General features: G+C 44.2%; 1 protein-coding gene across 1 annotated transcript in view; it reads right to left on the reverse strand.

Moving 5' to 3' along the window:
• The window catches only part of LOC146688314 (neuropilin and tolloid-like protein 1), a 42,772-nt gene extending 40,176 nt beyond the window's left edge, over nt 1-2,596 (reverse strand). The window contains exons 1-4 of the mRNA XM_085438571.1: nt 2,569-2,596; nt 2,239-2,304; nt 1,398-1,532; nt 1,047-1,295 (exon numbers count right to left, since the gene is read on the reverse strand). Coding sequence (XP_085294697.1) covers nt 1,047-1,295; nt 1,398-1,532; nt 2,239-2,304; nt 2,569-2,596 — 478 coding nt within the window. The remainder of the gene's footprint in view (nt 1-1,046; nt 1,296-1,397; nt 1,533-2,238; nt 2,305-2,568) is intronic.
• Nucleotides 2,597-12,791: the final 10,195 nt, after the last annotated feature.

Here is a 12,791-nt window from a genome sequence, read left to right on the forward strand (position 1 = left end):
ACCCCTAAAGAAATGATGTGGGCTACAGTTGCTCCAAGAAGAAATGGTAAAAATAGTAACAGTAACAGACTAAACTCCAAACAATACATTATGTTACAGATTATGTTTTAATATTAATTAGTCATTGTCAATTGTTGACTTGTCCTGTTTTCATTGTATGACAAATTATGATGGCTGTCTGGTAGCTGTTTGAATACTATGCATACTCACTCTCTCTCTCTTCATATGTGTGTGTATGTTTCTCTGGTGAAATTCAGTATGGTTCTGACAACAGTCTTATGTTTGTTATGTTTTATGTACAATCCTTAATATTTATACACACATTTATACACACACATACACATAAAGTTTAATGTGTGTGTGTGTGTGTGTGTGTGTGTGTGTGTGTGTGTGGAGAGAGGGGGTGGGATGTTCGCCCAGGGCGCCAAACAGGCTAGGACCGCCACTGTAAATGATTAATAAAATACATGCAATAAATGATTAATACACTCATGAGTCATCAGACATTATACTCGCAAATTATCTCTGATTTGATTGATTACCTTCCTCAATAAATTAGATTATACAGAACAATCTGCATTTTTCTTTTATTTTTCCTTCCTTTTTTCCAACCATGTTAGCATTCAGTCCCATTTCTATTTAAACATACAAGTAAATGCAATCATATCTGTTTTGTCGATGTCAAGCAACGTTTTAGTCTGTGCTGAACCATTTGCATTTGGCAAACAGTGTCTGTTTGCCAAATGCTGAGTTATATTCTCCACCTAGCTATGCCTTTGACTCCGGGGAAGGTAATGTGCTTCAAATTTATTTAAACATTTTAATGCTTTGTTGATGGAGAACACTTGAGTACATCCTGACCTTAAAACTGAAAGAATGTGCAAGGCAATGCTCAAACTGAAGAGAACTTGTTGGGCTACAGTTTTACAAGGGTTTGTCTCTTTGAGTGACTGATTTAAAAATGATGCTTAATATTAACAATAATTGTTTGGTGTAAAATACAGCTTTTATGAAGACGAAACTTGCTCACGGCTTCATTCACTCACCTTTTGTGAAGTTATACCGTGCTGAGAAACCAATGGCCTCGAGTTCACTATCAGCCACAAATTTGATGTACAAGTACCTCCCACTGGAGCGGACATATGACGGGCTTTCCTGCCCGCAGTAGCGACCAATTATGGGAGAGAAACCAAAGGGACCATCGCGGACTTCAATGTGGTCGAACTTACACTCCCAGGAGGGCTCGATGGAATACTTCTCATCAAAGAACAGGTCGATGCACTGCCGAGGAGAGGCTACAACAGGCCAAGAGGTTGAGAGAAGGTGAAGTTAACAGCAGGAGGAGTGGGAAGTGGTACTGTAAGGATGCTAAAAAACAAAACAAGATAAGGTCTCACCTTCTATAATATAGATGCATTCCCTCTCAGGTGGGTATTTCTCAGGGTAATTCGGTGATGTGAAATACCCTCCATCAGGCTTCTTTACCCAGGTCCCACACTCCCCAGCTGGTGTCACACCCGAGTTGTTCTTTACTAGAAGCGGGTACACAGGCAATATAAAGTACACAGTTTACCAAAAGTAGATCACATCCTTGTATCTTTAGTTTTAAAACATCCATATTTTTGTAGCACAAATTGGATTTGTCAAACTTTTCCATCTTTTGAGAAGATACTGCCAGAAACAATGGAAAAAGGTTAAAATAGAAGACTTTCAGCATTACAGGTTAGCTAATTATTTACTATACTGTGCTACAGTACTTTTTGGCACTATATTGATATTTTATTAGTTTAATATTATCACTGCACTTTTCTCATGAGATCATTATCACAAAATCTAATCTATCCATTCGCTTCCACTTATCAGGGTCGCTGGAGCCTATCCCAGCTGTTATAGGGCGAGAGGTGGGGTACACCCTGGACAATTTGGATTATCCGGAGGAAGCCGGAGTACCCGGAGGGAACCCACGCAAACACGGGGAGAACATGCAAACTCCACACAGAAAGACCCCAGCCTGATGGTGGAATTGAACTCAGGACCTTCTTGCTGTACAGCAACAGTACTAACCACCATGCCACCGTGCTGCCACTCAATCTAATAATTAGTTTTATTATTTCTCATGATAGATTAATATTCATACATTTCACTACATTTTAGGTTAAAACCCAGAGTAGTATTCGAGTATCAGGCCACCTGCCCTCTGCAGCTACATGAATGATATGGCAAGATGTGATAGATTACCTTGAGCTTTTGTTTTAGTAGCTGTGGCACTTGACAGCTCAGGTGAGAGGAGGCTTGCTGCTAAAGCTGACAGGACACAAAAAAGAAGACGTTAAAGATGACGTTGTTCGTAGGGAGTTGCTTGTATTTACTTTGAAAAAGCAACAACAGATAACTAAACCAGCATAAACACCGGTTAGACTAGGAGACTGTAAATCGGTGGCTGCTGTTTTTACTTTCTTATAGATAAAAGCTATTTGATATATTTATTTTTTGAATCACATGCACGAACAACAAGGGTCGCTTACTTACTGAACTATGTTCAATAAGTGAACGTTTCAGGGAACTTACCGATTTGCAGCACAAGTTTGTGCAGCATGTCTGTTCCCCGAGGATGTGTAGTTCAGTTTGCTGTTGGTTAAAGAGTGTCCATCAACCCACCAATTCCTCAGAGAATTCGCCAAATCCGAGAGCTGGCTTGTCCATCTCTCCCGCCGTGCGTCCCCGTCGGCTCAAAAGATTACACTCTCGTCCGCCACCAACCTTCACAATTTTTGCTCCACCTTTAGGCTGCCTTAATCCTCTGAAAAGATACAGCCTCCAGTCATTCACAAGGCTGCGCTGTCCCGAGGCTTGGTGCCTTAATCCAGCCTCCAGTAACGCAGTCAGCGCAGTTATCAATACAGTTCACTGGAATCAATTCAAAAATATTAATAATAGTAAAAAAAATTTACTATAACAAAAATGCAGTTGTACCCATTAAATGGTTTCATGTTTAATTGGATGAAATAAAATGTTCAGCACTTATCAAACAGGCAAATTTATGTCTGTTTTCATGAAATCTGAAGCAAAACCCGAAGATATATCCAGTGGCGGTCCTAGCCTGTTTGGTGCCCTGAGCGACCCCCCCCCACACACACACACACACATATAAACTTTATGTGTATGTGTGTGTATAAATGTGTGTATAAATATTAAGGATTGTACATAAAACATAACAAACATAAAACTGTTGTCGGAACCATACTGAATTTCACCAGAGAAACATACACACACGCACACATATGAAGAGAGAGAGAGTGAGTATGCAAACAGCTACCAGACAGCCTTCATTATTTGTCATACAATGACAACAGGACAAGTCAACAATTGACAATGACTAATTAATATTAAAACATAATCTGTAACAGAATGTCGAAAAAAACATTGGTGCAAATTATGTCTGTATCATAATGTCTGGTGTTTTCGTGTTTGTTGGTTTGTTTTTATTTTGTTTTATTTTGCGAGTTGGTTATTAGATGCTGCTCCAGCCAGAGAATCCCCCGCAGCCCCGCCCTCTCCTCCCTGTGCTGCAAGCACCAGGCGCACCTTGCAAACGGAGGGCGCCCTTACTCCCAGCAAATGGGCGATAGAAAACCGATCGGTGCCTATGCCATCCCCAGTATGCGCTGGCATGACGTCGGGGCAGCATGAGTACGAGCAAAATTTTTTTTTTTCGATGCCCGTGATGCGGTCCCCCACCATGATGCCGCACCAGGCAACCACCTGTGTCGCCCATATCAATAACCGCTACTGTATCTGAGTCTTCTATCAAAAGTTAGAAGACTCTGACTATTACATGCATTTGAATGGAGTTCTCGCCCGAAACAAAGTATAGGTTTTCATTTTGTGAATAACTTGAAAATCTTAGCTCAAACAGCTGCAAAACCTGTTTGCCCAGCACGGGGATATTGAATTCTATAAGATAAAGCCATAAAGATGTGAGTCTGAGTCTTCTATCAAAAGTTACAGCTATGAAGTTGTACAAAAACGCTTTATTTCGTCAAGCCAGTGCGTTTCTTTTTTTTTCCCCCAGATATTTTTATTAAAGTTTCTGCATCCATTTTTACAAAAGACAAATTGAACAATATGCCGTTTTCTTTTTGAAGAACATAAAACAATATGAAACATACACTCCCACCTCATAATTATAGGAGTACCAGTGGGTGTACAAAAAGAAAAAAGAAAGGGTCCAGTCTAATATACGAGTAGCAAACCCTGGAGTACAAGATAACAGTTCCTGAGTGCACAAGAGAGATCTGGAGAGTTTCAAAGCCCACACCCCCGCACAGACACAGAAAAAACAAAACACACAAACCAAGAAAAAAACAAAACAAAAAAACAAAAACAAAACACAAACATAATGAGTGGTCAGCTTAGTTGTAGAGATAAGTCAATTTTGTAAGAGAAAAGAAATATGTATAAAGTAGGTAAGTAAATGCCATCATAAGGCGCAGGCACAATATTCAATTCAATTCAATTTTATTTATATAGCGCCAAATCACAACAAAAGTCGCCTCAAGGCGCTTCATAGATACAGAGAAAAACCCAACAATCATATGACCCCCTATGAGCAAGCACTTTGGCGACAGTGGGAAGGAAAAACTCCCTTTTAACAGGAAGAAACCTCCGGCAGAACCAGGCTCAGGGAGGGGCGGCCATCTGCTGCGACCGGTTGGGGTGAGAGAAGGAAGACAGGATAAAGACATGCTGTGGAAGAGAGACAGAGGTTAATAACAGATATGATTCAATGCAGAGAGGTCTATTAATACATAGTGAGTGAGAAAGGTGACTGGAAAGGAAAAACTCAATGCATCATGGGAATCCCCCGGCAGCCTACATCTATTGCAGCATAACAAAGGGAGGATTCAGGGTCACCTGGTCCAGCCCTAACTATATGCTTTAGAAAAAAGGAAAGTTTTAAGCCTAATCTTAAAAGTAGAGATAGTGTCTGTCTCCCGAATCCAAACTGGAAGCTGGTTCCACAGAAGAGGGGCCTGAAAACTGAAGGCTCTCCCTCCCATTCTACTTTTAAATACTCTAGGAACAACAAGTAGGCCTGCAGAGCGAGAGCGGAGCGCTCTAATAGGGTGATATGGTACTACAAGGTCATTAAGATAAGATGGGGCCTGATTATTTAAGACCTTGTATGTGAGGAGCAGGATTTTGAATTCAATTCTGGATTTAACAGGAAGCCAATGAAGGGAAGCCAAAACAGGAGAAATATGCTCTCTCTTTCTAGTCCCTGTCAGGACTCTTGCTGCAGCATTTTGGATTAGCTGAAGGCTTTTCAGTGAGTTTTTTGGACATCCTGATAATAATGAATTACAGTAGTCCAGCCTGGAAGTAATAAATGCATGAACTAGTTTTTCAGCGTCACTCTGAGACAGGATATTTCTAATTTTAGAGATGTTGCGCAAATGGAAGAAAGCAGTCTTACATATTTGTTTAATATGTGCGTTGAAGGACATGTCCTGGTCAAAAATGACTCCAAGGTTCCTCACAGCGTTACTGGAGGCCAAGGTAATGCCATCCAGAGTAAGAATCTGATTAGATACCATATTTCTAAGATTTTCAGGGCCGAGTACAATAACCTCAGTTTTATCTGAATTAAGAAGCAGAAAGTTAGCGGCCATCCAGGTCTTTATGTCTTTAAGACATTCCTGCAGTTTAACTAATTGGTGTGTGTTATCTGGCTTCATGGACAGATAGAGCTGGGTGTCATCTGCATAGCAGTGAAAATGTATGCTATGTCTTCTAATGATGCTGCCTAAGGGAAGCATGTATAATGTAAACAGAATTGGTCCTAGCACTGAACCCTGTGGAACTCCATAATTAACCTCAGTGTGTGAAGAGGACTCTCCATTTACATGCACGAATTGGAGTCTATTAGATAGATATGATACAAACCACTGCAGTGCAGTACCTGTAATACCTACAGCATGTTCTAATCGCTCTAATAGGATATTATGATCAACAGTATCGAACGCTGCACTGAGGTCTAGCAGGACAAGCACAGAGATGAGTCCACTGTCAGAGGCCATAAGAAGATCATTTGTAACCTTCACTAAAGCTGTTTCTGTGCTGTGCTGAGCTCTGAAACCTGACTGAAACTCTTCAAATAAACCATTCCTCTGCAGATGATCTGTTAGCTGTTTGACAACTACTCTTTCAAGGATTTTTGATATGAAAGGAAGGTTGGAGATTGGCCTATAATTAGCTAAGACTGCTGGGTCTAGAGATGGCTTTTTGAGTAAAGGTTTAACTACAGCCAGCTTGAAGGCCTGTGGTACAATAGAGTCCATATACTTAAACTTAAACATCTTACTTAAACATAAGATAAAATAAAATATAATAAAGTCTGAGCTGGCTAATTGGGAGCGTTGCAAGACCGCAAAGTGTGAACATGGTCAAAAAAGGGTTGCCAGGTCTTAAAAAATTTGGCCATAGACCCACGCAGGGTGAATTTAATCTTTTCGAGTTTGCTAAAATGCCAAGTGTCTCTGATCCAGATTTCCTTGGGATGGGGGAGAAGGGGACTTCCAAAATAACAATATTCTGCGTCTTGCCAATAAGGTGAGAAATGCTACCAGATTCGCTTGGGGCGTCGGCAAGGCAACTGTATCAGGAAGAACCCCAAACAAAGCAGTTAAGGGCACAGGTTGGAGGGTTAGCTGGATGATCTTTAATAAAGTCAGAAAAATATTAATCCAGTATTGTTTGAGGGATGGACATGACCAAAACATATGTATTAGAGAGGCAGGTGTTTGATGACAACGGTCGCAATCAGGGCTAAGGTTGGGGTATATTTGAGCTAGTCTGGCTTTAGTCCAGTGTACACGGTGCAAAATCTTACATTGAATCAGCCCGTGTTTGGCACATAATGAGGAGCCATGGACCCGGTAAAGAATTTTATCCCAAGAGTCATCCTGAATCACACACCCCAAATCCTGCTCCCATGCCATTTTAATAGCCGAGGTTGAGGAGTTGCCAAAGGAACATATTCTCCTGGCCTGTGATGAAGGGGGAGGCGATAGAAGGTTATCAAAGTCATGATAAGGAGGTCTAGATGGGAACAGTGCGTTTCTGACTATTACATGCATTTGAATGGGGAACTCGCCCAAAACAAAGTATAGGTTTTCATTATGTGAATAACTTGGAAATCTTAGCTCACACAGCTGCAAAACCTGTTTGCCCAGCACGGGGATATTGAATTCTATAAGCTAAAGCCATAAATATGTATTTCTGAGTCTTCTATCAAAAGTTACAGCTAACTTCATGAAGCTGTACAAAAACACTTTATTTCGCCGAGACAGTGCGTTTCTGACTATTACATGCATTTGAATTGGGAACTCGCCCGAAACAAAGTATAAGTTTTCATTATGTGAATAACTTGAAAATCTTAGCTCAAACAGCTGCAAAACCTGTTTTCCCAGCACGGGGATATTTAATTCTATAAGATAAAGCCATAAATATGTATTTCTGAGTCTTCTATCAAAAGTTACAGCTAACTTCATGAAGCTGTACAAAAACACTTTATTTCGCCGAGACAGTGCGTTTCTGACTATTACATGCATTTGAATGGGGAACTCGCCCGAAACAAAGTACAAGTTTTCATTATGTGAATAACTTGAAAATCTTAGCTCAAACAGCTGCAAAACCTGTTTGCCAGGCACGAGGATATTGAATTCTATAAGATAAAGCCATAAATGTGTGTGTCTGAGCCTTCTATCAAAATTTACAGCTAACTTTATGAAGTTGTACAAAAACACTTTATTTCGCCGAGACAGTGCGTTTCTGACTATTACATGCATTTGAATGGAGTTCTCGCCCAAAACAAAGTATAGGTTTTCATTATGTGAATAACTGAAAAATCTTAGCTCAAACAGCTGCAAAACCTGTTTGCCCAGCACGGGGATATTGAATTCTATAAGATAAAGCCATAAATATGTGTGTCTGAGCCGTGTAGAATAAAAAGGGGATGTTTTTTTCTTCTTCTAGTTTCATTATTTTAATATGGCACTATTAGTTCATTAGAATCATATAACCAGCTTTGCATTAAACATGTATTGAAGTTTTTGACCTTACATTACCCTTTGTATTACAGTGATTGTTATGACCTTAGTTTGATCTTTTACTTACAGGTACCAGAATAATAATATGATTTTTCATTGCAGATCTAACCATGATCAACTTATACATATTTCAGTTTGTTGCTTATTCTAGAGTTGTGCTCAAGTTAATTAAGGGTTAGAAGCTACAGTCAGCGCGATGTCTGGCTGATCTATGGAGGGGAAAAGGCTTCGAGCTTAGAAGGCCGCACGCGCTTACACAGCACTTATACGATGTTATTCTTGGTGATCTTGTGCTCAGTTATGTTTTCTGTTATGTTTTAAGTAGTGGTAGCTTATCAAGCAATATTCATTTAATATTATACACTTGTTTCAGAGCAGTACACACTGATCATCTTAATCAATGTGGAAGTCCTTGTAGCTGCAATGTTATGTCTCAACAGGGGACAGATGGTTCCAGGAGACGGGGGGCAGTCAGCGTCTGCCCTCGGGAAGGAGACAATGTTATTTTCTGTGTTAAATAAAACTGTCAACATTGATTGTTTTACACCACCAGGGCCTGTGCTGCTGGGTGATACATCCTCATTTCACCAGGGCCTGTGATACTGGCTGATGCCATCCACATTACACCAGGGCCAGTGGTGTTGGCTGAGGACAGTCACATTACACCAGGGCCTGTGCTGCTGGCCAATACCATCCACATTTCAACAGGGCAAGTGTTGTTGGCTAAGGCCATTCACATTACACCAGGGTGTGTGGTGCTGACCAATACCATCCATGTTTCACCAGGGACAGTGTTGTTAGATGAGGCCATCCACATTACAACAGGGCCTGTGCTACTGGCTGAGGACATTTACATTTCACCAGGGCCTGTGGTCATGGCTGAGGCCAACTACATTTCACCAGGGCCTGTGGTCATGGCTGAGGCCATCCACATTACACCAGGGCCAGTGGTGCTGGCCAATATAAACCACATTTCACCAGGGCCACTGTTGTTGGCTGAGGCCATTCACATTACATCACGGTCTTTGATGCCGGCTTCTACCATTCACATTACACCTGGGCCTGGGGTGCTGACAGATATCATGCACATTTTACCAGGGCCAGTGGTGTTGGCTAAGGCCATTCACATTACACCAAGATGTGTGGTGCTGACCAATACCATCCATATTTCACCAGGGACAGTGTTGTTAGATGAGGCCATCCACATTACAACAGGGCCTGTGCTACTGGCTGAGGACATTTACATTTCACCAGGGCCTGTGATACTGGCTGATGCCATCCACATTACACCAGGGCCAGTGGTGTTGGCTGAGGACATTCACATTACACCAGGGACTGTGCTGCTGGCCAATACCATCCACATTTCACCAGCGCAAGTGTTGTTGGCTAAGGCCATTCACATTACACCAGGGTGTGTGGTGCTGACCAATACCATCCATATTTCACCAGGGACAGTGTTGTTAGATGAGGCCATCCACATTACAACAGTGCCTGTGCTACTGGCTGAGGACATTTACATTTCACCAGGGCCTGTGGTCATGGCTGAGGCCAACTACATTTCACCAGGGCCTGTGGTCATGGCTGATGCCATCCACATTACACCAGGGCCAGTGGTGCTGGCCAATATCAACCACATTTCACCAGGGCCACTGTTGTTGGCTGAGGCCATTCACATTACATCACGGTCTTTGATGCCGGCTTCTACCATTCACATTACACCAGGGACAGTGCTTCCTGTGAGGCCATCTTCACCCCACCAGGGCCTCTGCTGCTCGTTGATAACATCCACATTACACCTGGGCCTGGGGTGCTGACAGATATCATGCACATTTCACCAGGGCCAGTGGTGTTGGCTAAGGCCATTCACATTACGCCAGGGTGTGTGGTGCTGACCAATACCATCCATATTTCACCAGGGACAGTGTTGTTAGATGAGGCCATCCACATTACAACAGGGCCTGTGCTACTGGCTGAGGACATTTACATTTAACCAGGTCCTGTGGTCATGGCTGATGCCATCCACATTACACCAGGGCCAGTGGTGTTGGCTGAGGACATTCACATTTCACCAGGGCCTGTGGTGCTGGCCAATACCATCCACATTACACCAGGGCCAGTGGTGTTGGCTGGGGACATTCACATTACGCCAGGGCCTGTGGTGCTGGCCAATACCATCCACATTTCACCAGAAAAAGTGTTGTTGGCTGAGGCCATCCACATTACACCAGGGACAGTGCTCCCTGTGAGGCCATATTGACCACACCAGGGCCTGTGCTGCTGGGTGATACATCCTCATTTCACCAGGGCCTGTGATACTGGCTGATGCCATCCACATTACACCAGGGCCAGTGGTGTTGGCTGAGGACAGTCACATTACACCAGGGCCTGTGCTGCTGGCCAATACCATCCACATTTCAACAGGGCAAGTGTTGTTGGCTAAGGCCATTCACATTACACCAGCTTGTGTGGTGCTGACCAATACCATCCATGTTTCACCAGGGACAGTGTTGTTAGATGAGGCCATCCACATTACAACAGGGCCTGTGCTACTGGCTGAGGACATTTACATTTCACCAGGGCCTGTGGTATTGGCTGAGGCCAACTACATTTCACCAGGGCCTGTGGTCATGGCTGATGCCATCCACATTACACCAGGGCCAGTGCTGCTGGCCAATACCATCCACATTTCACCAGGGCCAGTGTTATTGGATGAGGCCATCCACATTACACCAGGGACAGTGCTTCCTGTGAGGCCATCATCACCACACCAGGGCATGTGGTGCTGGATGAGGACATCTTCACCACACCAACGCCCGTACTGTTTGATGAGGCCATCAAAATTACACCAAGGACAGTTCTTCCTAAGAGGCCATCATCACCACACCAGGGCCTGTGGTGATGGATAAGGCCATCCACACTACACCAGGGCCTGTGCTACTCGATGATACCATCCACATTTCACCAGGGCTTGTGTTGCTGGCTGATGACATCCACAATTCGCAAGGGCCTGTGCTACTGGCTTAGGACATTCACATTACACCAGGGCCAGTGGTGCTGGCCAATATCAGCCACATTTCACCAGGGCCACTGTTGATGGCTGAGGCCATTCACATTACATCACGGTCTTTGATGCCGGCTTCTACCATTCACATTACACCAGGGACAGTGCTTCCTGTGAGGCCATCTTCACCCCACCAGGGCCTCTGCTGCTCGTTGATGCCATCCACATTACACCTGGGCCTGGGGTGCTGACAGGTATCATGCACATTTCACCAGGGCCAGTGGTGTTGGCTAAGGCCATTCACATTACACCAAGGTGTGTGGTGCTGACCAATACCATCCATATTTCACCAGGGACAGTGTTTTTAGATGAGGCCATCCACATTACACCAGGGCCTGTGCTACTGGCTGAGGACATTTACATTTGACCAGGGCCTGTGGTCATGGCCGAGGCCAACTACATTTCACCAGGGCTTGTGGTCATGGCTGATGCCATCCACATTACACCAGGGCCAGTGGTGTTGGCTGAGGACATTCACATTTCACCAGGGCCTGTGGTGCTGGCCAATACCATCCACATTACACCAGGGCCTGTGGTGTTGGCTGGGGACATGCACATTACGCCAGGGCCTGTGGTGCTGGCCAATACCATCCACATTTCACCAGAAAAAGTGTTGTTGGCTGAGGCCATTCACATTACACCAGGGTGTGTGGTGCTGACCAATACCATCCATATTTCACCAGGGACAGTGTTGTTAGATGAGGCCATCCACATTACAACAGGGCCTGTGCTACTGGCTGAGGCCATCCACATTTAACCAGGGACAGTGCTCCCTGTGAGGCCATATTGACCACGCCAGGGCCTGTGCTGCTGTGTGATACATCCTCATTTCACCAGGGCCTGTGATACTGGCTGATGCCATCCACATTACACCAGGGCCAGTGGTGTTGGCTGAGGACATTCACATTACACCAGGGCCTGTGGTGCTGGCCAATACCATCCACATTTCACCAGGGACAGTGGTGTTGGCTGAGGACATTCACATTTCACCTGGGCCTGTGGTGCTGGCCAATACCATCCACATTACACCAGGGCCAGTGGTGTTGGCTGGGGACATGCACATTACGACAATGCCTGTGGTGCTGGCCAATACCATCCACATTTCAACAAGGCAAGTGTTGTTGGTTAAGACCATTCACATTACACCAGGGACAGTGTTCCCTGTGAGGCCATATTGACCACACCAGGGCCTGTGCTGCTGGGTGATACATCCTCATTTCACCAGGGCCTGTGATACTGGCTGATGCCATCCACATTACACCAGGGCCAGTGGTGTTGGCTGAGGACAGTCACATTACACCAGGGCCTCTGGTGCTGGCCAATACCATCCACATTACACCAGGGCCAGTGGTGTTGGCTGAGGACAGTCACATTACACCAGGGCCTGTGGTGCTGGCCAATACCATCCACATTTCAACAAGGCAAGTGTTGTTGGTTAAGACCATTCACATTACACCAGGGTGTGTGGTCCTGACCAATACCATCCATGTTTCACCAGGGACAGTGTTGTTAGATGAGGCCATCCACATTACAACAGGGCCTGTGCTACTGGCTGAGGACATTTACATTTCACCAGGGCCTGTGGTCATGGCTGAGGCCAACTACATTTCACCAGGGCC

This window comes from Copadichromis virginalis, linkage group LG18 (assembly GCF_057382275.1).
Source record: "Copadichromis virginalis isolate Kocher_CV1m ecotype Utaka linkage group LG18, C_Virginalis_male_GT1.1, whole genome shotgun sequence".
Taxonomy (NCBI): domain Eukaryota; kingdom Metazoa; phylum Chordata; class Actinopteri; order Cichliformes; family Cichlidae; genus Copadichromis; species Copadichromis virginalis.